The sequence below is a fragment of the Plasmodium relictum genome (genome assembly GCF_900005765.1).
Source record: "Plasmodium relictum strain SGS1 genome assembly, chromosome: 13".
Lineage (NCBI taxonomy): Eukaryota > Apicomplexa > Aconoidasida > Haemosporida > Plasmodiidae > Plasmodium > Plasmodium relictum.
This window is the reverse complement of record NC_041691.1, coordinates 101,650-129,137: the sequence shown is the minus strand read 5'-3', so window position 1 is coordinate 129,137 and position 27,488 is coordinate 101,650. Positions and strand designations below refer to the sequence as shown.

The 27,488-nt window shown below is 17.0% G+C and overlaps 9 protein-coding genes across 9 annotated transcripts; 5 read left to right on the top strand and 4 right to left on the bottom strand.

The window, feature by feature from the left end:
* Positions 1–3,077: 3,077 nt before the first annotated feature.
* On the top strand, positions 3,078–4,729 carry NAPL (nucleosome assembly protein, putative; the record flags this gene model as incomplete). Its single annotated transcript, XM_028678540.1, has 3 exons — positions 3,078–3,101; positions 3,457–3,514; positions 3,765–4,729. The coding sequence occupies 3 exons, from the start codon at positions 3,078–3,080 to the stop codon at positions 4,727–4,729; spliced, it is 1,047 nt and encodes a 348-aa protein (XP_028535677.1).
* Positions 4,730–5,784: 1,055 nt separating this feature from the next.
* On the bottom strand, positions 5,785–6,634 carry PRELSG_1302700 (cytochrome c1 heme lyase, putative; the record flags this gene model as incomplete). Its single annotated transcript, XM_028678539.1, has 3 exons — positions 5,785–5,932; positions 6,142–6,391; positions 6,517–6,634. 3 exons carry the CDS (start codon positions 6,632–6,634, stop codon positions 5,785–5,787), a joined length of 516 nt encoding a protein of 171 aa, XP_028535676.1.
* An 829-nt stretch (positions 6,635–7,463) lies between these two features.
* On the top strand, positions 7,464–9,119 carry SUA5 (threonylcarbamoyl-AMP synthase, putative; the record flags this gene model as incomplete). Its single annotated transcript, XM_028678538.1, has 1 exon — positions 7,464–9,119. The coding sequence occupies one exon, from the start codon at positions 7,464–7,466 to the stop codon at positions 9,117–9,119; it is 1,656 nt and encodes a 551-aa protein (XP_028535675.1).
* Positions 9,120–9,849: 730 nt separating this feature from the next.
* On the bottom strand, positions 9,850–12,999 carry PRELSG_1302500 (transporter, putative; the record flags this gene model as incomplete). Its single annotated transcript, XM_028678537.1, has 1 exon — positions 9,850–12,999. The coding sequence occupies one exon, from the start codon at positions 12,997–12,999 to the stop codon at positions 9,850–9,852; it is 3,150 nt and encodes a 1,049-aa protein (XP_028535674.1).
* Positions 13,000–14,054: 1,055 nt separating this feature from the next.
* On the top strand, positions 14,055–16,421 carry PRELSG_1302400 (conserved Plasmodium protein, unknown function; the record flags this gene model as incomplete). The annotated part of the gene is made up of 1 exon (XM_028678536.1): positions 14,055–16,421. One exon carries the CDS (start codon positions 14,055–14,057, stop codon positions 16,419–16,421), a length of 2,367 nt encoding a protein of 788 aa, XP_028535673.1.
* Positions 16,422–16,952: 531 nt separating this feature from the next.
* SRP14 (signal recognition particle subunit SRP14, putative) lies at positions 16,953–17,422 on the bottom strand (the record flags this gene model as incomplete). The annotated part of the gene is made up of 2 exons (XM_028678535.1): positions 16,953–17,161; positions 17,320–17,422. 2 exons carry the CDS (start codon positions 17,420–17,422, stop codon positions 16,953–16,955), a joined length of 312 nt encoding a protein of 103 aa, XP_028535672.1.
* Positions 17,423–17,916: 494 nt separating this feature from the next.
* Positions 17,917–18,544, top strand: PRELSG_1302200 (conserved Plasmodium protein, unknown function; the record flags this gene model as incomplete). The annotated part of the gene is made up of 2 exons (XM_028678534.1): positions 17,917–18,255; positions 18,425–18,544. 2 exons carry the CDS (start codon positions 17,917–17,919, stop codon positions 18,542–18,544), a joined length of 459 nt encoding a protein of 152 aa, XP_028535671.1.
* Positions 18,545–19,104: 560 nt separating this feature from the next.
* On the bottom strand, positions 19,105–22,008 carry ORC1 (origin recognition complex subunit 1, putative; the record flags this gene model as incomplete). Its single annotated transcript, XM_028678532.1, has 1 exon — positions 19,105–22,008. The coding sequence occupies one exon, from the start codon at positions 22,006–22,008 to the stop codon at positions 19,105–19,107; it is 2,904 nt and encodes a 967-aa protein (XP_028535670.1).
* Positions 22,009–26,347: 4,339 nt separating this feature from the next.
* Positions 26,348–26,668, top strand: HMGB1 (high mobility group protein B1, putative; the record flags this gene model as incomplete). The annotated part of the gene is made up of 1 exon (XM_028678531.1): positions 26,348–26,668. One exon carries the CDS (start codon positions 26,348–26,350, stop codon positions 26,666–26,668), a length of 321 nt encoding a protein of 106 aa, XP_028535669.1.
* Between the last annotated feature and the right edge of the window lie 820 nt (positions 26,669–27,488).

Genomic DNA, 27,488 nt, shown 5'->3' with positions numbered 1-27,488 from the left:
GTATAAAAAAAAAAAAAAACGTATAAAAATACACACACACTAGTTCCTAAATACTATGCATGCAAAACTAGAATTATATCTTTGTTTTTAATAATATTTTATCGTTATTTTTATTTATATTCATAAAGAAATGATAATAAAATTAAAATTTCACTAATTTAATTTAAGAAAGACACTTTTTTTTAAATTTTTATAAATATTCTTTTTAATTAGTCAAAAGCTGTGTTGAATAAAGCTTTTTTAAGATAAAAATTCATTTTTAAATGTGTTTTTTTAAAAATAAAATTTTTGAAAATTATTCTTAAAAAAAAAGCAATCAAAAATGAATTTTTTTTTTTTTTTATGCACGCTTCTGCGCTTTTTATTTTTTTTAAAAAATGGTGTAGACAGTTTTTTGTTATCTTAAAATTTCACTAAGAGGGGAAAAAAAAATAAAATAAAAATAAAAATTAAAATATTACCTTTTTTTAAAAACGATAAAGTCTACAAAAATACTTCTAAATGTATTTTTACAGTAGCATTATTTCATTTTTTTTTTTTTTAATTTATTATCTTCTCTTCAAAATTATTAATCTAATATATATACTTTTACGTTTAAGTAGACTTTTTTTTTTTTCTTCTAAATTATACATAGATAAGGAGCAGAAAAAAAAGTTAATCGGTCATGAATAAATTTGAAAAAAATGATTTTAAAATTTAAAAAATACACCTTAAAAAAACATTATATATATACTTCAATATTTTTCTTATTATATTTTTAAATAAAAGTTTCAATTTAATTAATGAATTAATAATGAATAAGAAATTTATTTAAATAAGCTATTATTATTAATTATTTTATAAAGTTATACAATATAATTTGAATAGATATAGTTTTTTAATCAGCATCTATAAACACTAATAATTAATTTTTGGTGTATAAATAATACTGTATATTTTATATCATAAAAAAAAAAAATTAGAACTTGAGAAAAATGAATTAAAAGATATATTATTAAAAATTCATTCCTTTTTGAATAAAAGGATAGACTTACTATTAAAATAATTATATTAATTTAAAAAAGGTTTTTGTTTGTCTTTTATCTTAAATAGTCGTTGTATTATATCCATAAGAATCTTTAAAAAAATTTTTTTTTTTGTCTTTGAAGATATAAAGTATATTCTTAACAGAAATTTTCTTGAGTTATTATAATATGCGACCAAAAGTTAAATTATATTTATATAATTATTAAAATTAAAAAAAGATGCGATAATATATATATATATGTCTGAAAATTGCTGTATATTTTTATGCATGATACCATTTTTTTTAAAAGCATATAAGATATTGTAATAAATATGTTACTTTATTTATCTATTAAAAAGAAAATTTTTTAAACAAAGAAAAAAAAAAGTACAAAATTATAATACATATTTTTTAAATATTAAGAAATTAGAAGACTTCATTTTTTTTTTTTTTAAAGTTTCTGTAGAAACTAAAATGAAGTATATAAAAAAAAAAGAGAAATCCGTAATAAAATATTCGATACATTGTTATAAAATTAAATAAAATAAAATAGAATTTATTTGTATTTCATTTAAGAATAAAAAAAAAAAAAATGCTATTTTTTATTCTCCTAATTCAAAATAATAAAAACATATGAATAATTTTTTATTATTGTATTGAAAGTAATAATATAAGAACAGGAGTCTAATGAAAGCATTCCTTCTTACAATTTTTCTTAAAAATAATTCAAACTTCTAATTTTTAATAACTAGTTTAATATTTTTTTTAAGAAAGATGTAAAAAAAAGATATATGAAAATGGAAAGATTCATATTAGACAATTTTTTCTTTCAGCATATAAGAAACTAAAACAAACTTATATAGGATAGAAAAATATTACCAAGTTATTTTATTACAAGAAAAAAGAAAACATAAGGATAAAAATTATAGATATTTTCAACTTTTATTAAAACATTATTAACTTAAAATAAAAAAGACTTTAAAAAAACAAAAAAAGTAAAAGTACACAAAAGCTATTATAACTGTTATAAAAAAATGGTTTTAATGAATTACCTTTTTTTTTTTTTAAATAGAATCATGTTTATAAAATATATATATATATAAAATACACATGCTAAAAAGCAAATAAAATATACTATGAAAAAAGATAAAGTACAACAAAAAGAAAAAATTAAAGTATAATGGACATGAGTTAATGTGCTTTAAATTTATAAAAGTTTAATGAAATAAATAAAAAATAAAAAATTTATATACAAATAACTTATATATAATTTAATTATTTTAAACTGTATGTATTTTTATTTGCGCAATTGATTATTTAAATTTCTGTACTTCTAGTAAAAAAAAAAAAAAAAAAAAAATACAAAAGTGGGGAAAAGTTATATATGTTATAATAAATAAAAAAAAAAAAAATTTATTATATTTTATATTTAAAATTATGATAATATATTTATATATATAATATATATTCGTAGTTAAAGAATATTTAAAGTTCAGAAAAAAAAAGAAATATACTTTGATACATTGTATTTTATGCATATATGCAATGAATTAAGGAAATGTATTTTAAGCACTCTTTTTTTTTCTTTATATTTAGTAAATGAAAAAAAGTTTTACTTTTTTACACTGATGTAATTGTAACAATCTTCTAGTAAAAAAAAAAAAAATAAATTAAAATAAAAACAAAGAGATATATCTAAATTTAAAAATTATAAATTATTATAATTTTATTTTGTGTTAATGATTATTTGTTCATACTTATATTTACAAGATAAAAAAAAATTACTAAAATAAAAACGTAAAGTCAAATTCAAGGAATATATTTTTACGTACATTTTTTCACATCCTTTTTTTTTTTTTTTATATGTTTTTGGGGTTTTACCATTTAAAACTCTTATTTTTTTTCACAATTTTTATTTTATTATTTTTTTTTATTTCTTATAATTCTTTTTTTTTTAATTTTTTTATATACATTGTATTTTATTTATTTTTTCTTTTTTATATTTTTGTATTTTTACTCATCCTTAACTCAAACTAATAATCATAACTAATATAACATAATTCATTACAAAATGGCAACTACTGAGAATAATCAAGTAATAGAAGAATCTTTAAAATATATTTTTTTTTTTTTTTTAAATGCATTATATTCTTAATACATTATTAAGCATCTTACATAAATGTGTAGTTAATTTTTAATAATATACTTTTTATGTATCATATTGGGATTCTATTAATTAATTTATATTGAAGATTGTTGTATTTTTATGTTTTTTGCGCTTTTTTTCTTAATTTTTTTATCTTTTAATATCTCTTCTAGATTTATAGTTTTTTTTTTTTTTATATGTATATTTATATTTCTTAACTTTTTTTAAAGTATCTTTTCATATTTTTCACTTATTTATCTCAATAATTGAAATGACGATATATATATATTTCATTTTTTTTTAGCCAATACCACCTGAAGAGGAAAAAGAAATTTCTTCACTTTTAGAAAGTATAAAAATAGGTAATATAAAAATAAAAATATATTATGATTATTTATTATAGGAATACGTTAGTACATGAATATATATTTGTAAATTAAAAAAATATTTTTTTTTTTTACATATGAATACTCAATCTGAATATTTGTTTTTTGGGGTTAATATGATATAATTTTAGAATATATATATATATATGTTACTAATTTTATGATATTTAAATAGTTTGAAAATATATATATTGATAATGTTTCCATTTTTTTTTTTTTTTTTTAGATGATGAAAAAATGACTGATTTGACAGAGGAGCAAAAGGAGACATTAAAAAAATTGAAACTTTATCAAAAAGAATATTATGATTATGAATCTAAATTTGAATATGAATTATTTTTATTAAGGCAAAAATATCACGATTTATATGATCCAATTTATGACAAAAGAAGAGAAGCATTGGTAGGAAATGGGGAAGCAAAAATAGGAACCCCCAATTTACCTGAATTTTGGTTAAGAGCATTAAGAAATAATAATACAGTAAATCATGTAATTGAAGATCATGATGAAGAAATTTTAGTTTATTTAAATGATATCAGATGTGATTATATAAAAAAAAATAAGGAAAAAAAAGAAGGATTTATTTTATCATTTCACTTTGCTCCTAATCCATTTTTTAGTAATACTGTTTTAACAAAAACATATCATATGAAATGTGTTGATTGTGATAATGAGCCAGTTTTGTTACACACAGAAGCAACTGTTATTGATTGGTATGACAATAAAAATATTCTAAAAAAGAATGTTGTAAAAAAACAACATAGTAAAAATTCGAGAGAAGTGAAAACGGTTCAGCAAACAGTTAATAGAGATAGCTTTTTTCATTTTTTTACGAGTCATAAAGTTCCTAATTCGAATGTTATAAAGCAATTAAGTAAACATGAAGTAGCTCAATTAGAAATGATTATAGAAGGTGATTATGAAGTTGCTTTAACTATTAAAGAAAGAATTATTCCATATGCTGTTGATTATTATTTAGGTATTATTATTGAAAGTGAAAGTAATAGTATTGTTAGTGATGTTGATAGTAGTTATAGCAGTAGTGAAAATAATAGCAATTACAATAGTTATGAAAGTAATAATAGTGCTTATAATGACGAAAATAGTAATGTTGATACTAATGAATATGATGATAACGAAGAAGATGATGAAGAGGGAGCAAAAAGTAATGAAGAGCCACTTACATCATAATGTTAAAACACTATGTGTATTCTTATGTATATATATTTGTATGTATTTCCATGTATGCGTATTTATATTGTAAAAAAAAAAACAAAAAAATAAAAAATATTCCATTATTCTACATTAAAAAATATTCCATTATTCTACATTAAAAAAAAAAAATATAATTATATATTTATATATATACGTATGTTTATAAATTTATTCTGAATAAAAATACTATTAGAAAAACGTTTCTTATTAATTATATTAATTCCCAAAAAAATAAAAACAAAAATTAAAAATAAAAGAAATTATTAAAATATTTAGTTCATATGAATCTTTTTTTTTTTTGCCTTATAATTTTACATATCAATAATTTTGCGTTAAATATTTTTTTTTTCTTCTATTTTTTTAATGAGTAAAATGAAAAAACACATACACTTGGCACATGAATTTTTATTTTTATATATTGTTGATAATATATGTTTTTTTATTTATAATAGATTATGCGCATTTTTTTAATTCTCTTATCATATATATAATATATATATATATATATATTTGAATAAGTTTTTTTTTTTTTTCTTTAATAAAAATATATTTTATTACTTTTATAAATCTGCTATATTATGAGAGAAATTATTCAAGTTAATTTTTTAAAAAATTTCATTACATAATTTAAAAATTGAGTAATAAGAACTTGTATTGCAATATTTTAATTTTTAAATTAAAAAAATATAATAAAAGATTATAAATATTTATTTTTTTTTATTTGAATAATAAAAATTTTTAGTAGGATTTCAAAAATTAGATATTATGAATGTGAAATACACAGTGTTTTTTTATACAAAAAAAAAGTTGCATGAAATATTAAAATTCTGCTCTCTTATAAAAATTTATAAAGAAAAAAAGAAAGATTTAAATATATATATTTTTATTTTGCATATATAATTTCTGATGTATGTTGAATAGACACTTTTATTTTTTAATAATATAAATGCTTTTAAGTATGTTTTTTTTCTTGTTGCTTTTAGGAATAACAACGTATTAAATATTATGTTTGTTTATAAAATTTCAGAATGTTAGTAAAATATAAATTTACATATTTTTAAATAAAAAACTTTAATATGATCTATCACATTTTTATGACTTAATTGTGGCCTTACGTCAATATAAATAGAAACTGGTGAATTGTTATCACTCTTTCCATCATAATAATCTATTATATACCTTTAAAAAAAAAAGAAAATAGTAAAATAAATAAAAATATACAATTTAAAATTATTATAAAATTATGTAAAAATTAAATATATTGATTTTTTATTATAATTTTGTTTATGAGAAACTTTATTTTATACAATTTTACTTTATAATTTAATGTATCATTATTATTATCTTTATTATTTTTTTATTTTTATTTATTTATTTATTTTCTTTACTTAATCGTTTTTCCACATCTATCTATATACCAATCGTGTCTGTCAAATGGTTTATTATATCCAAGTAGAGTTAACATATATGCTTTAAATGACAATTTTGTAGGATTTCCAACAAATCTTATTAATTTTTGTTCTTTACATAAATCAAAATATTTTTCTTCCTTTTTCATAATTTTTCTCCACGTTTCTTCATTGACAGCATTGTGAATTTTTAATGCCATATCTAATTCTTCTCTAGAAAATGAGTAACCTATGTAATATTTAAAAAAAAATATATTATTTCAAGAAAAAAGTATTATATATACATATATTTCCTCATGTTTTTTCATACAAAAAGAAAAAAAAAAAAAAGATAAATATTTTTTTCTTTATAACCTTTTTTTTTTGTTGTATTATAAAATTGATTTTTAGAAGGATAGTACCAGCTACCACTATTTGATGGTATGGAAGACTTTTCTTTTAAATTACTTGATACCTTTTTTTCTTCATTCATTTTATGATTTAATTATTTTTTTTTTTTTTTTTTATTTTCATTTATTATCATAATAAGAACAGTATTGAGATTTTAACATCAATGAATTTATAGTTTTAAAAAGTGCATTTTTTCTTTTTTTTTTAATATATTTAAATAATTATTATTTTGTTAACTGTTCCATTTTTATTAATTCTACATTTTTTTGTTTTTTCTATTTTTAAAAGAAGTTAAAAATTAAAAATATGAGTATGGAAATGAAATATATTTTAAAACTTTGGTATTTTTTTTTTTTTTCTTCAATAGATAATAATTTTTTATGAAAAAAAATATCCACATATATTTATAACAAATTATTTTGACTGTTATAGAATAAATTAAAAGTAAATAGTTCTTAAATATATTTAAATAATTCGTAAAGTTAATTTAACAAGCTCTTTAAATATAATTTTATTCAGAAAAATATATATATATATATATATATATATATATATATATATATATATATATATATATAAAATGCACTTTTTTTAATTATATTTGTTTAATGGAGATTAAATCTTTAGAAAATAACTTAAAAAATTAATAATTTATTTATAAAGTAAAATAGTCTCTGATTTTATGAAATGATTTAATAAATTAAATATAAAAAGATTCAATAAGAATTAATTCTTTTAAAATATTCAAAATAGATATATTTATTTATATTAATATGAGTATTTTGTCATTATATTATTATTTTTTTTTTTATTTTATACTAAACATATTTGAAATTGAAATTCTCTGATTTTTTTTTTTTTTTTCTTTTTTCATATTGAAAACATTTTGATATAATGATATTTGAGATAAAATGGCAAAAATAATACAAGGGTTAGATTTATTAAATAATGAAGATATTAAAAGAAAGTTAAAACAACATATAGATAATAATTATTTAATTGGACTTCCAACAGAAACAGTATATGGATTAGGAGGTAATTCATTAAATGAAGATTCTTTAAAGAATATTTTTCAAATGAAAAATAGGCCAGTAAGTGATCCAATCATATCTCATGTATATGATATATCACAAGCCTTTGAACAATTATATCATATTAATATTTTTGAAAAATATATTATTTATGTATTAAGTAAAAAATTTTGGCCTGGACCATTATCAATTATAGCTAAAGCAAAAAAAAATGTTCCTTTAATATTAACAGCTCATACAAAATTTTGTGCAGTAAGAATACCTAATAATATGATCGCAAGAGAAATAATAAAAATATGTGAAACTCCAATTGCTGCCCCATCAGCAAATAAATTTCAACATATTAGTCCAACTAATTCTCTTCATGTTTTCGAAGAATTTAAAGATGAAAACATTTTAATATTTGATGACGGGCAATGTGATGTAGGCATAGAATCAACTGTTTTAAAAATAACGAAATTTAAAAAAAGAAATAATGTAGACCCTCAAAAGATTCATAAAAACTTTAATAATAAAATAAATAATATACAGGAAAAACATATTCTCAATAATTCCATCCCTGAAGATTTTAATTTTAGCAATGATAAAAATGATAATAATAACAATGATGATGAGGTTACGACAGATAATGAATACGAAAATGAATATAAAGGAGAACTGAAGCTTTTGCGTGATTTAACAAATTCCCAAAAATCTGAGTCAAATATAGAAATGTATGTAAAATTAAAAAATATATTTGAAAATATTGAAAGTAATAAGGAGAAATCATATTACATATATGAAAAAATTTTAAAATATAAAAGATTATACGATTATAGAATTATAATATATAGAAGAGGCAAATATACTAAAAATGATATTGAAGAAGTTTTAATGAATAACAATCTCTTAAATAACATTAAAGTTGACTTGTATAAGAAAATAAAATTCGAAGATCTTGGAATATTTCAAAAAAAAAGCGAATATCAGAATGATGATAATTTTAAAGTAATTGATAATAATAATAATAATAATAATAATGATAATATAATTAATGAAAACACATATAAACAGAACAAAAAATTTTTACAAGAACCAAAAAATACAAATCAGGAAAAAAATGAAGTCAGTCCTGGTCTTTTGATAACTCATTATAGCCCTTTTGTTTCTACATATATGGTTGACATAATTTCAAAAAAAGAAAATAAGAACAATAATTTGTCAAATATCCAATTGAATAAATGTATATTTTTAGATATAGGAAACTCTTTTATTAATTATCAAAATTATTTTTTAAAGTATATAAATATATATTATGATAATTTATCTGAGGAAGAACAAATAAAATATGTAACAAAAAATTTTTTTTTATTTTTAAGAAAAGCGGAAACATTAGCTATAAGTAATAAAGCAAAAAATATACTTATATCAATAGTTAATTTTAAATCATCTGATGAATTATACTTTTCAATATTCGATAGAATATTTAGATCGGCTTCTGGAAAAATTTTAAAAGTATTTATGAACAATGGTGAACTTCAAATTCTCAATAATTAAAAAATGGAAAAGTTCTATTTAAAAATATAATTAGACAGTTTTTTATTTTTTTCTTTCATTGATAGAATTTATATGTAAGACAATAATTTTTTTATGAATTAAATTTCATCGTTAAAAAGTAAAATAAAATAAGACAATAATATAATTACAAAATATTATTTTAAAGAGTTGACATAAAAATATTAATAAAAAATTTTTTTAAACATAAATATTTATTACATTATATATATGATATATTATATTTTATGTTAATAGGAACGTTTTTTTATTATAAGTATAAACAAAAAGAACATTTGAAATTTTAACAAAAATTTTAAATCAAATAGTAAATTTATATATATTAAATTAAATATACATTTAAGTATTGAAAAAAATAATAGCATAATTTCTTTAAAATATATAACACTATCTATAAAAAAAAAAAAAATTGTAATTATATGTAAAAAAAAATATTAAAAACTCATATATTAAAACAAAAAAGTGCAATTTATCTATGTTAGAATATAATAATATAAAATTCTGTAATGATGGCATAAATATATAATAATATTGTATTATATTAATAAGAAAGGAGATTAAATAAAAATATATTTTGATATGCATAAATTGATAAAAAAAAAAAATTAAAGTAATAAAATAATATAAATTATATTAAATAATAATATAAATGTAAATTATGTGAAAATTGTTTAAGGCATCTAAAAATAATTTAAATAATAAAGAAATGTAATTAATTATTATGAATTTCATAAGAAATAGAAATAGTTCTGAAGAGAGGAGAAACATTTTTTTTATTATAAATATATGATAAAAAATGATTAAAATAAACATCATCTACTATGTTGTAATCAACTGATGTACTCATTTGAGGAATAAACAAAATCATGATTATAGAAGATAATATGCAAATTATACATGAAAAAGTTAGATTAACTAATGTAAAATATTTAAGAATTATAAAAACTTTAATTATTGCATATGCAATAAATCCTAAATTGCCAAAAAAAACAAAAATGCCTATTAAACCTCCCTTACATATTGTGTGAAAAGAATTAATAGAAAACAAAAATAAAGATACATTAGGTATAAACAAAAATGTATAAAATATTACACTATATATAATATATGTATTATCATATAAAGAAAATTGAAAATAAGAAGTAGAACATAAAAACAAAATAAGTCCAAATGATATAAATGTAATCAATAAATATCCAAATAAATTTAATATTTTTAATATTAAACGATTTAATTTAAAATATAAATAAAAATAAAAAATTAAAATTACAGAATTCATAATTATAAATGAATTATTCAATTTATGAAAATTAGATATATTTTTTATATCATAAATAAATATATTGTATATAATAAAAAAACTTATATATAAGAAATTAAAAAGAAAAAATAATGTGCATAATGCTGAGATTAAATATCTGTGAGCATCAAAATAGTAATAAATCCATTTCATATATATTTTAAATATTTCATTTTTTTTTAGATTTTCTGTATATTCTAAAATTTCTTTATTTATATTTATCTTTTCACTTAAAAGATGATCCATTTTTTTTTTAATATTATTATTATTTAATATATTATCATAGTTTCCATTATTGTTAATTTCATTTATCTCATTGATATAATTTTTTTTTTTACGATTTATCTGAATACTTTCATTTGAACTATTTATATTATTATTTACACATAAGTTATCATTGTTATAATTTTCTTCTTCCATTATATTACTTAAACTTACATTATATTCTATATTATTAAATTTGCCATTTTCGTCAAACTTATCTATGAAAAAATTTTCATTTTCATCATTTTCTTTATTTAATCCATTTAAATTATGTACATTAAAATAATTTTCGCTATAATTATTGTTAAAAAATTGATTTTTATATTTAAGATTATAAGAAGTATAATTTTTTTTACTATTATTTGAATTTATTTCATTGTTTAAAATTTCTTTGTATATTGTATTTCCATTATTATTATTAAAAAAGCTTAATGAAGTTTGATAATTTTTTTGATATAACTTTTTAAGAATTTTCTTTTGAATTTTTAAGACATTAGTATTAAAATTCACAAAATAAATATTTAGTATAGCAATTATAATTATATTTAATATGACTAAAAAAAATAAATTAAATTTAAATGAAATATATATATTTTTGTTTCCGTTGAAAAAAAATATTAGGCGAATCATAATTAAAGAAAAATTTTCAATGATAAAAATAAGGCATACTGCCTTTGTCTTATAATTGGGTTTTATGTTTTCTGTTATTATGATACATAAAACATTATTTATTCCTTTAACAAAAAATCCACTTAAACATGTTAAAACATAAAAAATTATTTGTGATATTAATAAAAAAAAATCATCGTTTTTTATATCATTTAATCTATTTTTATAATTTGTATCATTATTTTTTCCATAATCAATGTTTTCGTTACTTATAGGAAATTTTATTTCTCCTGTATTAGTATAATTTATTTTACTTAGCTTATCAGTAATCGATAGTATTTCATTTACACAACCATCTTTTATATTACTAAAATTACTGTTTATTATATGTATTAAATTTTGGTTTAGATTACTTGAAACACTAGAAATTTCATTAAAGTTGTTATTTGCTGTATTAAACTTTTTACTTATGCCAATTATATTGTCTGGTAATCTGATAAAAGTATTTTTTAGGTGTTCTTTTATGCATTCATTAATTAGATGCTTATAGAATTTATTACCAAAATTCTGAACATTTCTTTCTTTTAAACTTTTGTTAATCGTTATTACTAAATCATGATATAATTTTCTATAATTACTGTTTATCCTTTTTTTTTTTTTTTTATTTTCGTATAAATTGTTATTTAATTTATTATATGTATTATCTTTTTTTTTTTTGACATTATAATTATTACTTTTATGACTTAAATATTTTTCGTTAAATAAAGAATCTTTTATATGTTTATTTAAATTGCCATAATTGGAAGAAAGGATATAAATAAAATTATCTTTATGTATATCATAAATATAAGGATTACTTTTATTATAATCATCATTTACATCTTTATATTTATTTTTATCATTTTTATTTATAAAATTATCAATGGAATTATTGGAAAAATCACTCTTTTTATAATTATTGTTTGAAATATGTATCTTGTCTGGTTCGCTTTCATTTATGTTAATATAATTATATGAGATTATTTTTTTACTTAAGGTTTTTTTTCTTAATTTATCATTGTTATTAAAAATAAAATTTTCTAATTGATTGGTGTTATTTTTTCTAAAAATTTTATGAGAATTTTCTTTTTCATAAATTATGTCTTTTTTTTTTTCTATTTCTATTTCTTCTTCTTCTTCTTCTTCTTCTTCTTCTTCTTCTTCTTCTTCTTCTTCTACTTTTTGAAATGAGGAATTATAATTATTTAAATATTTATGAATATTTTGATAATTTTCTATATTGGGTTTAGTATAACTTTTTAGATTATAGAAATCTTTATTTACAAAAACAGTTTTAGAATTTTCGTAAAATAAAAAGAAAGATGGATTTACTGTAATAAAGGTTATTAAAAGTATGATAAATAGAATAGCAAATGAAATATTTAGACATTTTTTTCTTCCATATATGTCAGAAAAAAATCCTAGAAATATAGCACCAATACCTTGAAAAAGAAAATGGAAAATAAAAAATAAATCATTAAATTTTAATGGAAATAAGCATATTATACTAATATACCAAGTATATATAAAAAAACACAAATAACAAAAAATCAAAACATTAATTTTTGTTTTTGTTTTAAATTCTTCTTCTTTCAATTTAATATAACATTTGTTTATTTCATTATCTATACTTTTGAAAATTAGATTCATTTTAAAATTTAAAAAAAAAAAAAGAAAAATTATATATAAAATAATTATATAATAAATGGATAAAAAATAACTTATAACATTGGTATATTTATAAAGAAAAACGAAAAACAAGAAACAAGATACAAAAAAAAAAAAAAAAAGTTATGTATTAATATTAAAATATTATTTCTTTTTTTTTTTTTTTTTTAACATAAAGAATAAAAAGTTATTTTTTGTAATTTATTAATTAAAAAAAATATATATTAAAAATTAAAAATATTATATTAAGTAAAATAACAATTTTATAGAATATATATAAAAATTGAGAAATAGATAAAGAGAAAAAAACAAAAAAAAATACTACAAAATAGATAAATAAATATAGATATATATGTACTAAATTACATAATTATGCTGAATATTCTTTTTTTAAATTATTTTCTTGAAAAATATTTGATATGATTAAATGATAATATATATTTTACAACTTAAAATTTAAATAAAAGAGAAGGAAAATAAAAAAGTATGTATAAAAATAAAAATATAAGCTTCAAGAAAATTAAAAATATTTAAAAATAAAAATATTAAGTATAACTTAAAATATTTTTCAAGAAAAAAAAAAAAGTGAAATTAGAAAGAGAAAAAAAAAAGATGAGAATAAGGATAAATAGGATAATCATATAGATCTTTTAGTGTGCTCATAATCTATAATTATACATATTTAATAAAGAAAAAAAAAATAAAATAGAATGAAATAAAATATATATATATATAAATATGTAAATTAAAATCTTTTTTTTTTTTTTTTTTGGATATATTAAAATTAAAAGTGCTACATAAATATATGAATATTATGAAAAAAAAATTTATTTACCTTTTTTATTAATAAAAAGTTTTACGATATCTTTAAATGTGTTGAAAAAAGACAAAAAAGAATTATACATAATTAAATATATTTAAATAAGAATAATATACATAATAATATAAATAGAAATATAAGAGAAACTAGAGTAATTAACAAAATATATAATATTAAAAGTAACCTTTAGATGAATAATATTCTATTTAAAGAACAAATGAAAAAAATAAAAGAAAATAATGAATTATATATAAATAATTGTGAGAATAAAAATGAAATTTCTTTGAATAAAAGTAATGTTTCATATGATTATATAAGGACAAATTCAAATGTAAATAGAAAAGAAAAAGGTTTATTTATAAGAAAAGAAATATTTGATCATGCCATTATATATACAACAAGCAAGCTAGAAGAAAACACATTACTAATTTATTTAAGAAATTTTTATGAATATTTTAAAAAAACAAAACAGAACAATAATAATGAAAAAAATTTAAATGAAGAAATATATATTTCCTTAAATGATTGGCTAGCTTATAATGAATTATTAAATAATCAAGATAATGTATTATTTAATATTTTTACTACGAATATTTGTAGATCAATGTGGACTTTATTAAGCATAACATTACAAAGTGTGAGAAAAAAAAATAATTTAAATAAGCAAAACACAATATTTAATACTCCATATGAAGAATTACACATTTATAAAACAAATAAAAAAAAAAAAGAAAATAAATATAGAGATGATGATAAAAAAGAGTTTTTTAACAAGTATGATAGATATTACATAAAGGATAATGAAGAAAAGAATCAAACAGAATATAATAAAATTAATAGTAATGAAAATAAAAAAGAAAACAGTATAGATAATATAAAAAAAAATGATAATTATTTTAGTGTATGGAATAATGGATGGTTAAATGAATATATATGTATAGAATTAGTAATATTTTTTATTATTTTACAATTTCTTAAAATAGATAATGTAAAGAAAAAATATGATAAAAGCTTAAGTGAAGATTGTTGGCCTAATTTTATTGAATCTCCTAGATCAATTAGTAATAGTAGTAATTCTTCTTTGAAAAATGTAAATAATTTAAATAATTCTTTGTATAGGCAAAATTTATCAGATTTTTTTAATTTTTGTGGAAAAAATTATAAAAATTTTTTAAAAACGTATTTAATTGCTTTTTTATCATCTACTGATATTTCTAATAGCACTTTATCAGATATGCCTTTATATTTTAAAAGTTATCATTTTTTTTTATTAGATTTTATCATTGATACTAATGACAATAAAAATGTACATGAAACATTTTTATTAAACAATGATTATCAAATATTATATAAAACAAAACATATTTTAAATTGGTTATTAGATAGTTTATGTATGGATGAATCAAATTATAATGTAGGAACGATGAATATGTATCATTCTGATTTAAATGAAAATAATATTTTAAATTGTGGAATTGAAGAAATAAACAACGATATATATGAAATAAAACATTTACAAGGAAAAACATTATATATAAACAGTGATAAAAATATAGTTAATATAATTAATTGTAAAGAATGTAATATATTCATTATATCAACAGTAGAGTATTTAAAAATAAATTTTTGTGTTGATTGTTATATAATATCGTTATCTGTAGAAATGATTACAACTTTATTTAATTCAAGTAATATTGATATTCATTTAGTTACAAGATGTTTGAAAATTGAAAATGCTGTTGATACGAATATTTATGTTTACACAGAAACCAATATAATTATTTTTGGTGATACGAGAAATATTCAGTTAGCTCCATACAATATTTTAAATTCCAATCAAAAAAAATGCTTAGAAAAATCGAAAATAATTTTTAATGAAAAAAATTGTGAACTCTTTGCATTTCCATTAAAATGTAAAACCAATATATGCCATTCTTCTTTAAATTTAGCTAATACACTTAAAACTTCTAATAACAATTTCATGAACACATTTGATGAAAATAAGGTGTTAAGTAAAGAAAACATCACAAATAATAATAGTTACAATCATTTAAATGATAATAAAAAACTAAGTATTTCTAATAAAACACATGATAATACTAACCTCTCTAATTCTTTTACTGATTATGTTTATTATTTATTAAATCCTGCCAACTTTTTCCTAGTTGAATTTCCAGGTAATGATTTATATTGTAGAAAAAAAAACATGCGTGATAACTTAAATGAAAGTAGCTTCAACGAAAATATAGATAACAACCTTAATGAAAGAGAAAATAATACAATGAATAATGATTTAAAATATAATTTTAGTAATTATATAAATAACAACACAAATGATAAATATGTTTGTTTGTTTTTGCCTGAAGTTTATAAAAATGCTATTGAAAATCAGAACGAGTACATTCTTAGTTTTCTAAATTTTATGAATAATATAAAACTAACTAATTCACAGAAACAAAAAATAACAAAAATTCTAACTTTTAAATTATATGAATATATTAGAAAATCACAAAAGACATTCAGATTATTAAACGATTTTATCATAAGAGACCAAGAAAACGCTAATATTCATTTTAATAATTGAAATTTATAGTATTTAGTTTTTAATTTACTTCACAAAAAAAAAAAAAAAATGAATATGAGATAAAATATATTACCATAACAGACAATATATAAATAATTAAAAACAATTAAAATAAAACATAAAAAAAAAAAGAATAAATAGTTCATTTAAATAAATTGTGTGGAAAGATAATTAAGTTTTTTTTTTAAGTATTTAATTCTTTTTTAATAATTCATCCTTTATTATTTTTCCTAATTTTATATATCTAATTTTGTTTTAACACTTTTTAAAAAAATTTTTTTATGTTTCAATATAAAAAAATATTTTATAATATTGTATTTCTATATTTTTAGCTATATTCATATTTTTTTTTTTTCCTATTTTATTTAATGCTTAATGAAATATTCTTTATATTGTTACATTATTATATATTATTTTTTTTTTTTTTTTTTGTGTGTTTCATATTTTAAAAAAAGTTGAAAAAAAAGAAAAAAACTAAGTTTGAAGAGTTAAATATTTCTTTTTAGTATATTTTTTTTTCTTTAAATGTGTTTAAGATTTTATGATATTACTTATTTCTTGAGAAAAGTCAATTACATTATCATAAACATGTGTTGAAATTTTTTTTTTCTTACCATCTGTCGCTCTTATTAAACAAATATATTTTTTATTGTTTTTATTATCATCTTTATTTATTTTTTTATTTTTTTTTTCACTGGATTCTTTTTTAGGTTCAGAATTTTTGATGTTACTTCTTTTAACTTTAAAAAAAAAAAGAAAAAAATTACATTTTATAAAATAATAAAAAAACAAAAATAAATAGAATTATACTAATGAATTTTACTTTAATAATATAAATATGTATTTTTTATAAATAAAAAGATTTCTTATTTTTCTTTTTAATAAAATATATCTTTACCTCTTTTCATAGTTATCCAAATTGAAGTCTTCTTTTTACCTTCTATTTCTCCACACAGTTTTTTTAATTCTTCAATAAATAAGTTATTACTTAATAAAACCATCTTAAATTAATTTAATCTTTCACTTAATTTTTAAAAAATTATTTTATGCATATATATTTAGGAAACAAAAAAAAAAAAAAAAAAGGGAAATAACAATAAAAAATAAAATAAGTCAAATATATTTAAAAAACAAGAAAAGCAAAAAAAAAAAAAAAAAAAATATAATAGCACTACTTTCAAATAAAATTTATGCAAAATAATATTTCTTATACAAATATTCATGAACAAAATCATCAACAAAAGCATTTAAAAAAAAAAAATTATAAGGTAATTGTAAAAAAAAGATAAAAATATAAAAATAAAAAATAAGAGAAATAAAATAAAAATAAAGATAAAAATAGAATAAAAAATAAAATAAAATAATAAAAAATTAATTATATAAGTTTTTCTTCTTTTTAAAACAATGTAAAAATAATATATTTCTTATAAAATTAATTTATTTTTAATGTTCCTTAAGTATTTGTAAATATCTCTTTGTTATTATATTTTTCAAAATGGACATAGAGTATGTAGAAGGTGGTGATATTGATGATTTGATTAAGAAAATAGATATTAATTATAAAGAATGTAAAAAATATGATATGTACATCGAAGAAGAGAATACGGAAGAAGAAAAAGAATCATTCAATAATTTTAAAATTAAAGAAAACAAGTATGAAGTAAATTCTAAAATGAAAAATTTGAAGAATAAAAATGTTGATAAAAATGAAATTAAGAAAGGAATAGACAACATTAAAAATATTATTGTTCAAAAAGAATCATTTAATGATAGAAATAAAAAATATATAAATTTTAAAAAAGCAAATAATAAAAATGCATTAACTAATTTAAATGTAAGAATATCTTAAAAAAAAAAAAAAAAAAATACATAATAATAGCTTTACTTTTTGAATGTAAATTTTTTTTTTAAATTAATTTATACTACCTTTTAAAATATCTGAATATTTAATTTTTATTATTGTTTTTTAAAAAAAAAGTTAATGTTTTTTTTTTTTTTTTTAGGTTAGAAAAAAGAGAATATTAGAAAGTAGTGATGAGTCAGATCAAGATGAATTCATGCCATCTGTAAGAAAAATAGTTGATTATGTTAAAAAAAAAAAAAAAAATCAGAGAAAGAAATAAGTTTTTGAATCTATTGAAAAAGAAAAAAAATTAAAAGAAGAAACTTATTTGTTATAGTTCTAAAATATATATAAATAAATTGTGTACATTTTTTTCAATTTGTATTTTTTTTTTTTTTTTGTTTCTATAAGTTTGTGGAAAAAATAGGGTGTAACGTATTTTTTCTTATTAAAATAAAATAAAAAAAAAAAAAAAAAGATTTTAATAAAGTTTTTTTTTGTGTAATTTTTATTGATTCATATAATGTTGCATTTAGTATTAAAAAAAGAACTTGAAAAAATAATTTATTAATATTATTATTTTCAAATATTCCATAACTTTTTTTGTTCTTTTTATTTTTTCAAAGAATACAAACAAAAATGAATTACATTATTGACAATAAAAAATTTGATAAAGATACTAAAAAAAAACTTAATAATAAAAAGAAAAAAAAAATGAATAAATAAAAATATAAGAGGTTATACATATATATATATATTTAGAATTTTAAAAATAAATTCCTATTTTTCATGTATTAATAGTTTTTAAGAAAAAAAAGAGAAGTATATATATATATATATTTATATATTTGAGTAAAAATTCAATTTTTTTGAACATTCTGGGTCTTTCATTAATGCTGTAATTATTAATTGAGTTTCAACGTTAATTTCTAATCCCATATCTCCTGATTCTTTATCAATATCTGCACTGACTTGTGTTTTAGCGCCTCTGTATTCAGATTTTTTTGATGATTCATTAAAACCTAATAGAGCTTCTTTTGTTTTTCTTTTCGATAAATTTTCTAGAGGTATATAAGGTCTAATTAAAAGAATACCCATTTTTACTAATTTATCTAACATGATTTTAAATAATTCATGATCACTACACATGCCTATATATTTACCACTTGTTTCTATTATTGTTTTATACCTATTAACCACTTTTTTAAAAGGAATAATAAATTCATTAAGCACTCTTAATTCAATTATAATACAAGTAAGAAATATTTTAAATGCCCATGGTAAATAATTAATAGCATTTGTTAGAGGAGAATCAAAGAGTTGATTAGTCGCTTCAGTAATATCTCTTGGAACTATCTTCTGTCCTCTTTTGTTTTCAAAAGCTTTTCTACAAATTTGCAATGCCTTTCTTATATCTCCTGATACATTTGCTACTTTTCTTGCACATAATTGGATAGCTGTATGGTCTATTATTTCTTTGCAGTTTTCTAATCTTTCTTTAATTATTTTTTCTATTTCATCTCCTTTATAAGGACTAAATACTAGGCGTCCAAATGCTAATCGAGATCTACATCTTGGTATTAATCGTTCAGGTAAATCCATCGTATTAGAAATAGCTATTAATACTAGTTTGCTATTTACTTTTGTTGGCCAATCAAAAAAAGTAAAAAGAACTTTTTGCGTTTTAGTAATTAAGTAATCAATTTCATCAATGATTAAAATGGATACATTTCTATTATCTTTTTGACTTCTATTAAATAATCTATCAATCATTTTGAACGAATTTAAGGCATTAGGTGGTTTTTTATTAAATAATTGCTTATAGAAAACTTGATAGGCTGCATTTGGATGAACAACATTCATTCCATTTATTTCAAATACATTAAATGGTGGTAATAATTTTTGTCTACTCTTATTTTGCAATAATTGAATTACACTATATACAGTGGCTGTTTTTCCTGTTCCAGGCATTCCACTTATATATAAAATCTGATTACTTCCTGATTGTTTAATTCCTGATTCTAAAAACCCATGAACTTCTTTTATTTCCTTTTCTCTACACGGTAAATATTTGGGTACTACATCTAGCTGCATCATCCTAATTGCCTTATCAGTAGGATCTTTTATATTACATAATAAATTAATGTAATAATTTTCCTGATCTTGCTTCAGGAGATTATTGAAAGATGTATCCTTACAATGATCAACATTTTTTGAATGAGCATTTTCTTTTGCACTTTCCTTATGGGTTGTTGTTTTTGATTTATTTGTTTTAAGATCTATGTTTCTACTTTTAGCATTTGTTGTAGTATTTGCTTTTGTTGAATGGTTAGTACTATTATGTTTGAAATCTTTTTTTTCATTATCCATTTCTTCATTTATTTTTAATTTTTCTATAATTAATTTTAATGATTTGCTTTTATTATTTTTTTTATTATTAGAGAAATAATAATATAAATCACTTGAACCTAATACTAAGTTATCCCAATGATCTTCATTTTGTATTTCACATATTTTATCTTCTCTCTCTTTTAAATAATGAGTGCAAAGAAATTTCTCTTTTCCTTTAATTAAAGTATTGTCTTCTTCAAATAATTTTTTTTCATTATATACATTTATTTTTTTCAAAATTAAATTAGCATCTAATATTTTAAATTCAATATTTCCTAATAAATAAAAATCCTTTTTTTTTTCATCAAGAAAATCTATAAAATCTCCTTTTGATCTTCTTGATTTCTGTTTCTTTTCTAATTCTTTTATGTATGTTTCATCGTTTTTATCGTAATATAGACATATTTCTACTTCAACATTACTACTGTTAAGATTTTTATAAAATCCTGATATTTTTCCTTTTTTTATTTTATATGTATTCTCATTATTATTATTATTATTGTTTGAATAAAATATCATAACATTATCATTTATCGAATACTTTATTCCATTTATCAATATACTTTCGTAAATTATTCCATCTTCATACTCACAGCAATTATCCTTAACAAGATTAATAGTATTACTTTTTATTATATTTACTATATTATCAATACTTTCGTTATTTTTTTTTTTTTTTTGTTTTGAATTTATATTTTCTTCGTTTATATTTTCATCATGCATATATTTTTTTTTTTTCTTGACATTCTCATATGTATCTCCATCTTTTGAAATACATTTATTATTTCTTTTCATTAGTAAATTTGAACTATTTTTTTTAATTAGTTCTTTATCATTTTCACTTTTTAATGTTTTCGTATTTCTGTTAATGATATTTTTATCTTTTGTTTTGTTTGTATCATTTTTTTTTTTTTCTTCTTTACTTTTTTTTTTTAAATTATATTTATGCGAATTTTGTTTTTTTTGTTTTTTTCTCATGTTTTCATTTATATTATCACTGTTTATTTTTATTTTATTTTTTCCTTTACTTATTTTATTATTGTTATTATTCGACGAATCGCTTTCAGAAGAGCATGGGTATGAAGTCGATGAAAAGGAAGCAGAAGATGATGATTTATCAAAATTATATTGCGCTTTTTTTATTATAGCACTATTTTTTATTGTTTCGTCTTTTTCATTTAATTCTATATAAAACTCTTGTGTACTATTTTTTATTTTATTATAATCAATTATATAACTTTCTTTTTTTTTATTTTCATTTTTTGAAATATTATTAAAATTTGAAATATTTAATTTACTTACATCTAATTTTATACCTTTTTTAGTAGGACTTAGAATTTCATTATCATTCATTTGAAAATTTTGATATTTTTTAGTTATCATTTTTTTTTTTTTTTTTAAATATAAAATTCATTTATTATTATATAACATTTTTTTTTTCTTTTTAAATAAAAAATATGTTATAATATATTCTCGATATTGATTCCTTCTTTTTTTTTTATTTACTTCCTTTTAATTTTTTAGTATTTTATTTTAGTTAATTTTATTATTATACATATTTACTACTGTACGTAATAATAATTATTTATAATTTTAAAATAATTTTGAATAAACTAATAGGAAGTATAAAATATTAAATGAAATATTTCATTATATAACATTCTTTTTTACATACTGAATAAGCAAAATAAATTTTAAAAAGAATTATTTTTCAAAAAAATATATATTTTTAGAAACACTTTTTAAAGAATTAGTTTATAAAGAATCATTATTTGAAGAAATATGCACTTTTTTTATAGTAATTTGGTTTATTATTATTATGCACTATAGTTTATTATTATTTTATTCTTTTTTAATATCTTTATTTCTTTTTCTATATACATATATATTAGAAGAAAAAAAAAAAATATGCTGTAGACAAATGTTTTAAGATTACGAAATTTATTTTTAAAGAAAATTAATTCCTAAGAAATGGAAATATATATTATAAAAATTATAATAATAATAATAAATAAAAATATATAATAATATTAATAATATTATAATAAATCAATTTTAAATCTCACTGAATATATATAGATTTCAAAAATTTTAAATACTTTTTTTAAAATTTCATTTCTTTTTTTTTTTTTGCAAATTATATATATAGAAAATTTTCGGCCACAAATTATTTTTACACACAACTATTCTTATATTTTCTTCAGTGGCATATATATGTATATATAATAAAATATATTCCTCAGAAATTTATTTACATATAAGTTTATAAAAAATATATATTTTTTTTTTAGTTGGATTAATAATCTATTTATACATATGGTATATATTTTTACAAGAAAAAAAAAAATGTTCTTAAGATATACAGGTCAGAATTTTTATATATAAAAGATTTTAATACTTTAAAAATGACTTTAAAAAAATAAATTTATTTTATTTTAACCTAAATATATTAAAGAAAAAAAAGGAAAAAAAAATATTAAATTGCATTTTTTTTTCAATATTTCGGTTACCTATGTTTTTTTTTTTTTAAATCCATTCTATTATTAATTTTGATAAAATTTAAAATTTCAATATCATTTTTATTTATACATTTAATTATGATTTAAGAAATATAATTACACTTTAACATATATTTTAATAATAAATCTCTTTTCATATTATTATTATTTTATTTTTATATACTTAATTTTTTCTCTAATTTTATACCCGTTTAAACTTTTTTACATGCCCACTTTTTATATCATTGATTTTGAATTCTCTTTATAGTTTTTGATAAATTATTTTATAAAATAAATATATTTTTAATACTTTTTAATAAAAAGCAAAAAAAAAAAAAAAAAAAGAAGTATATTTTGGTAAAATAATAAATATGAATGATTATACAATTACACGCATATATAATTTTTTTTTTAATTTTATAACTTTTTAAAAATTTTTATATTTATTTAAAGAGAATGTTATAAAGCACACATAAACTGATAAATATTTTATATTTCTTTGTTACACTTTTACAAAAAAATTAGTCTAATAGGTGTCCAATTGTAACTATTAAAAAATATTTATTATATTAAATCACCTCTACAAGACTTTTTAATAATTCGGATTAATTTGATTATAAATAATATCTTAAAGAAAAATAATGGAAAATAAAAAATATTTTTTTTTAAATAAATTTAAGAGAAAATATAGTATATACCGTTTCATACAAATTTAGGGTGAAAATTAAGAAAAAATTTTAAATTCTCTCTTCTTTTTAAATTTCTCAATTATCACAAAAACAAAAGAACTATCCTATTTATATATTATTATTATTTTTACTAACTCTTAAATAAATAAATATATATATAAGAAGACCTTAAAAATATATTTAAATGCTTATTATAATTTCCTTTTTATTTTTGTTTATATTGCAGAATATTATATAAAACTGAAAGAGAAAAAATATCAGAATAAACACTATTCCAAAATTTAGAGAAAAGTAAAATATACTTTCTTATTTTAATTTAATTATTTTTTAAAGTTTATTTAGTTATTTAGAATATGAAAGAATTTATTAAACATTTTGTTAAATTGTTCAAGTTTTAGAAAAAAGTTATGAATGAACTTAGTATTAAGACAAAAAAAAAAGAAAAGAGAATAAAAAAAATTGAAGTATAAATAATTGTGTGCTTCCATTATAGAAAAACTTCAAAAATCCAATTTATCATTTCATCATTTAATTAAAAAAAAAAAAATTTTATATAAAATTTTTTTTCATTTTATAAATATAACAGTTCAGTAAAAATGAATTATGCTAAATAATTTGAATCCTTCAAATAAATTATAGAGGAAATAAAATTTTGTTTTGTTTTGTTTTTTTTACTTTTATTTAAATAGGAGTTATCATTTTATGAAATGTATTTAAATTATTTATTACGTAAAATTAACTTAATTATATATATATATGTATAAATTTCTTAATTCTAATAATTGTAATACGCATATTCTTAGATGCATCAATAAAAAAAAAATATGTATAAATTTTAAATATTATGAATATTTATAATAACAATTTACTTTAATATTGTTTGTGGTTAATATAAAATGGTTATCTTAATTATGGTATTTTACTTTTAACTATAATATACGCATGATTTTTTTTCAAATTTACATAATTTAGATATAAAGTTATATCAATATTTAATTATTACTACTAAAATGCACCCTCTTTAAAACATTAAAGAATATATTATTTTATACTTAAGAAAAAATATTATATAAATTATATTAATTTAAAAAAGAATAATATTAATGCATGCACAAATTATACTTAAAATTTTTTTAATACATATTAATTTAATTTAAAAGAATTAAAACTTATATATCAAGAAATACAGTAAATGTATATATATATATAATATATGCTTTTAAGAAAATTTAAATATACAAATATATATCTTACAAAAACTTATTTTAGCTAATAAAAATATTTATAAATATACAAAAGTTATTTTAAATGATAATGTTATCTTTCTTTTTTTTTTATTTTTGAAAAAATGTAATCCTATAAATAATATATATATTTATATAAAAACTTTCAAGAAATAATTAAACTATTTATATTAATAAATTTATATACGAATTTAATTTAATACGATATTTATTGTGACATTTTAAAAAAGGCTAATCAAATGTATAATAAAAGAGAATTTAAAATACATATACACATATATATATATTATATATATATAATATATTTTTTTCTACTTTTAATAAAAATATAAAGATATATATTAGTGGAACTTTTCATAACATGAAAAAAACTAATAAAAAATTATTAAAAAATTAATTTTTTTAATTATTAAAATATTTTAAAAAAAGGTAAGTTTTATCAATTTTAATGTTAATTTATATATGCTGTACTATATAATAATATTTATACATTCATAATAATTTTTTTATGAATATTTTTCAAAAATAACTGTGAATAATAATACCATTGCTCATGCTCATAAATATATATATATATATGTATCTATTTTTTTTTTTTTTTGTATATATTGCTTTTTTATATATGAATGCACATGCTATATAAATCATATATATATATATATATATATATATCTATATCATTTTATTATAATTTTATGAATTGAGAAAAATATCATAAAATTATGTTATAAAGAAATTAAAGCAAAACAAAAAAAAAAAAAAAAGTTTAAAATTATTTATAGAAATATAGAGTGTTTTAATTTTTAAAAAGTTAAATTATTTTCTCTAATTTTAGATATTTTATATAAATATATATACATATAATACATTGAATAATTAAAATACTATATTAAAAATATAAAAAAAAATTTCTACTCTTTTTTGCGTACATATATAAAATTTTTGTTTAGTTTTTAATTTTTATATATATATATATTTATATTTTTTTTTATATATACGAAAATATAAGTATTTTTTCTTAAATGTAAGTATATTCATATATAGTGCATTCATTATAAGTACATTAATTTATATAATGTTTTAATTAAAAAAAAACTATTATTATTATATTTTTCATTAATAAAATCATTATATTATATAAACATTATATAGAGAGGATAAAGAAAAATTTCAAAATTTAATTTTTCTTTAATTTAATAAATAAATATTATCTTTTTTAAAAATAAAAAAAAAAAAAATATTTAAACTTTTTTAATTAAACATGGAAGGAAAAAAAAATAAAGAAACAAAAAATAATGGAGGTAAAGAAGTGAGGAAGAGAAGAAAAAATAAAAAAGATCCACATGCACCTAAAAGATCTTTATCTGCTTATATGTTTTTCGCAAAAGAAAAAAGAGCAGAAATAATAAGCAATGATCCCGAATTAAGTAAAGACGTTGCTACTGTTGGAAAAATGATTGGAGAAGCATGGAATAAATTGGGAGAAAAAGAAAAAATTCCATTTGAAAAAAAAGCACAAGAAGATAAAATAAGATATGAAAAAGAAAAAGCCGAATATGCTAATTCTAAAGTGAAAGCATAACTAATTAAAAATAGATATATAAAAAAAAATAGAATATAAAATAAAATAAGAAAAACAAAAAAAAAAAAAAAGGAACTATAATACATATAAAAAGATATATAATATATATAAATATTATGTAATTCTTAGAAATATGCAGAATATAAGTAATACCTTAAAAAAAAAAAAAAAGAAAAAAAATAATGGGCACTTTTTTTAAAATTAAGATAAATTAGCAAATTATTAAGAAACTTATTTTCTAATTTTTTTTTTTTTTTTTAAATTAATATATATATATATATATATATATATATATACAATTTTTTAATTATTTAAAAAAATTACCTTTTTTTTTTTTTTTTTTTTTTTAATTTATAAATTCCATGTGTACTACATATGTGTTTATTTTAATAACATTATGATTATATATATACTATCTTTAATTTATTAAATTAAACGTATTATTCAATGTAATAGTTTTGCATCAATGTTTTCTAATTTTTTTTCTCGGTATTATTTTTATGGATAATAAAAATAATTTTTTCTTTTTTTTTTCTATTATGAATCATATTTTAAAGAATTTTTTTATATCCTTAAATGTATTAAAGATAAGTAGTTTATTATCTTAAACTTTCGTTTGGTATTTTAAAATTAAAAATATGTGTAATAAGACTATACATTTACTGCTATATTTTTAAGAATTTAGCGTGTAGTATCATATTAATAAGAAAAAATTATAAAATATAAAATTTTTAATATTACTTAGAATATATATTTATTCAATAATGAAAAAATAATTAATATCATGTAAAATTTAGAAATACCATATGTATTTATGATA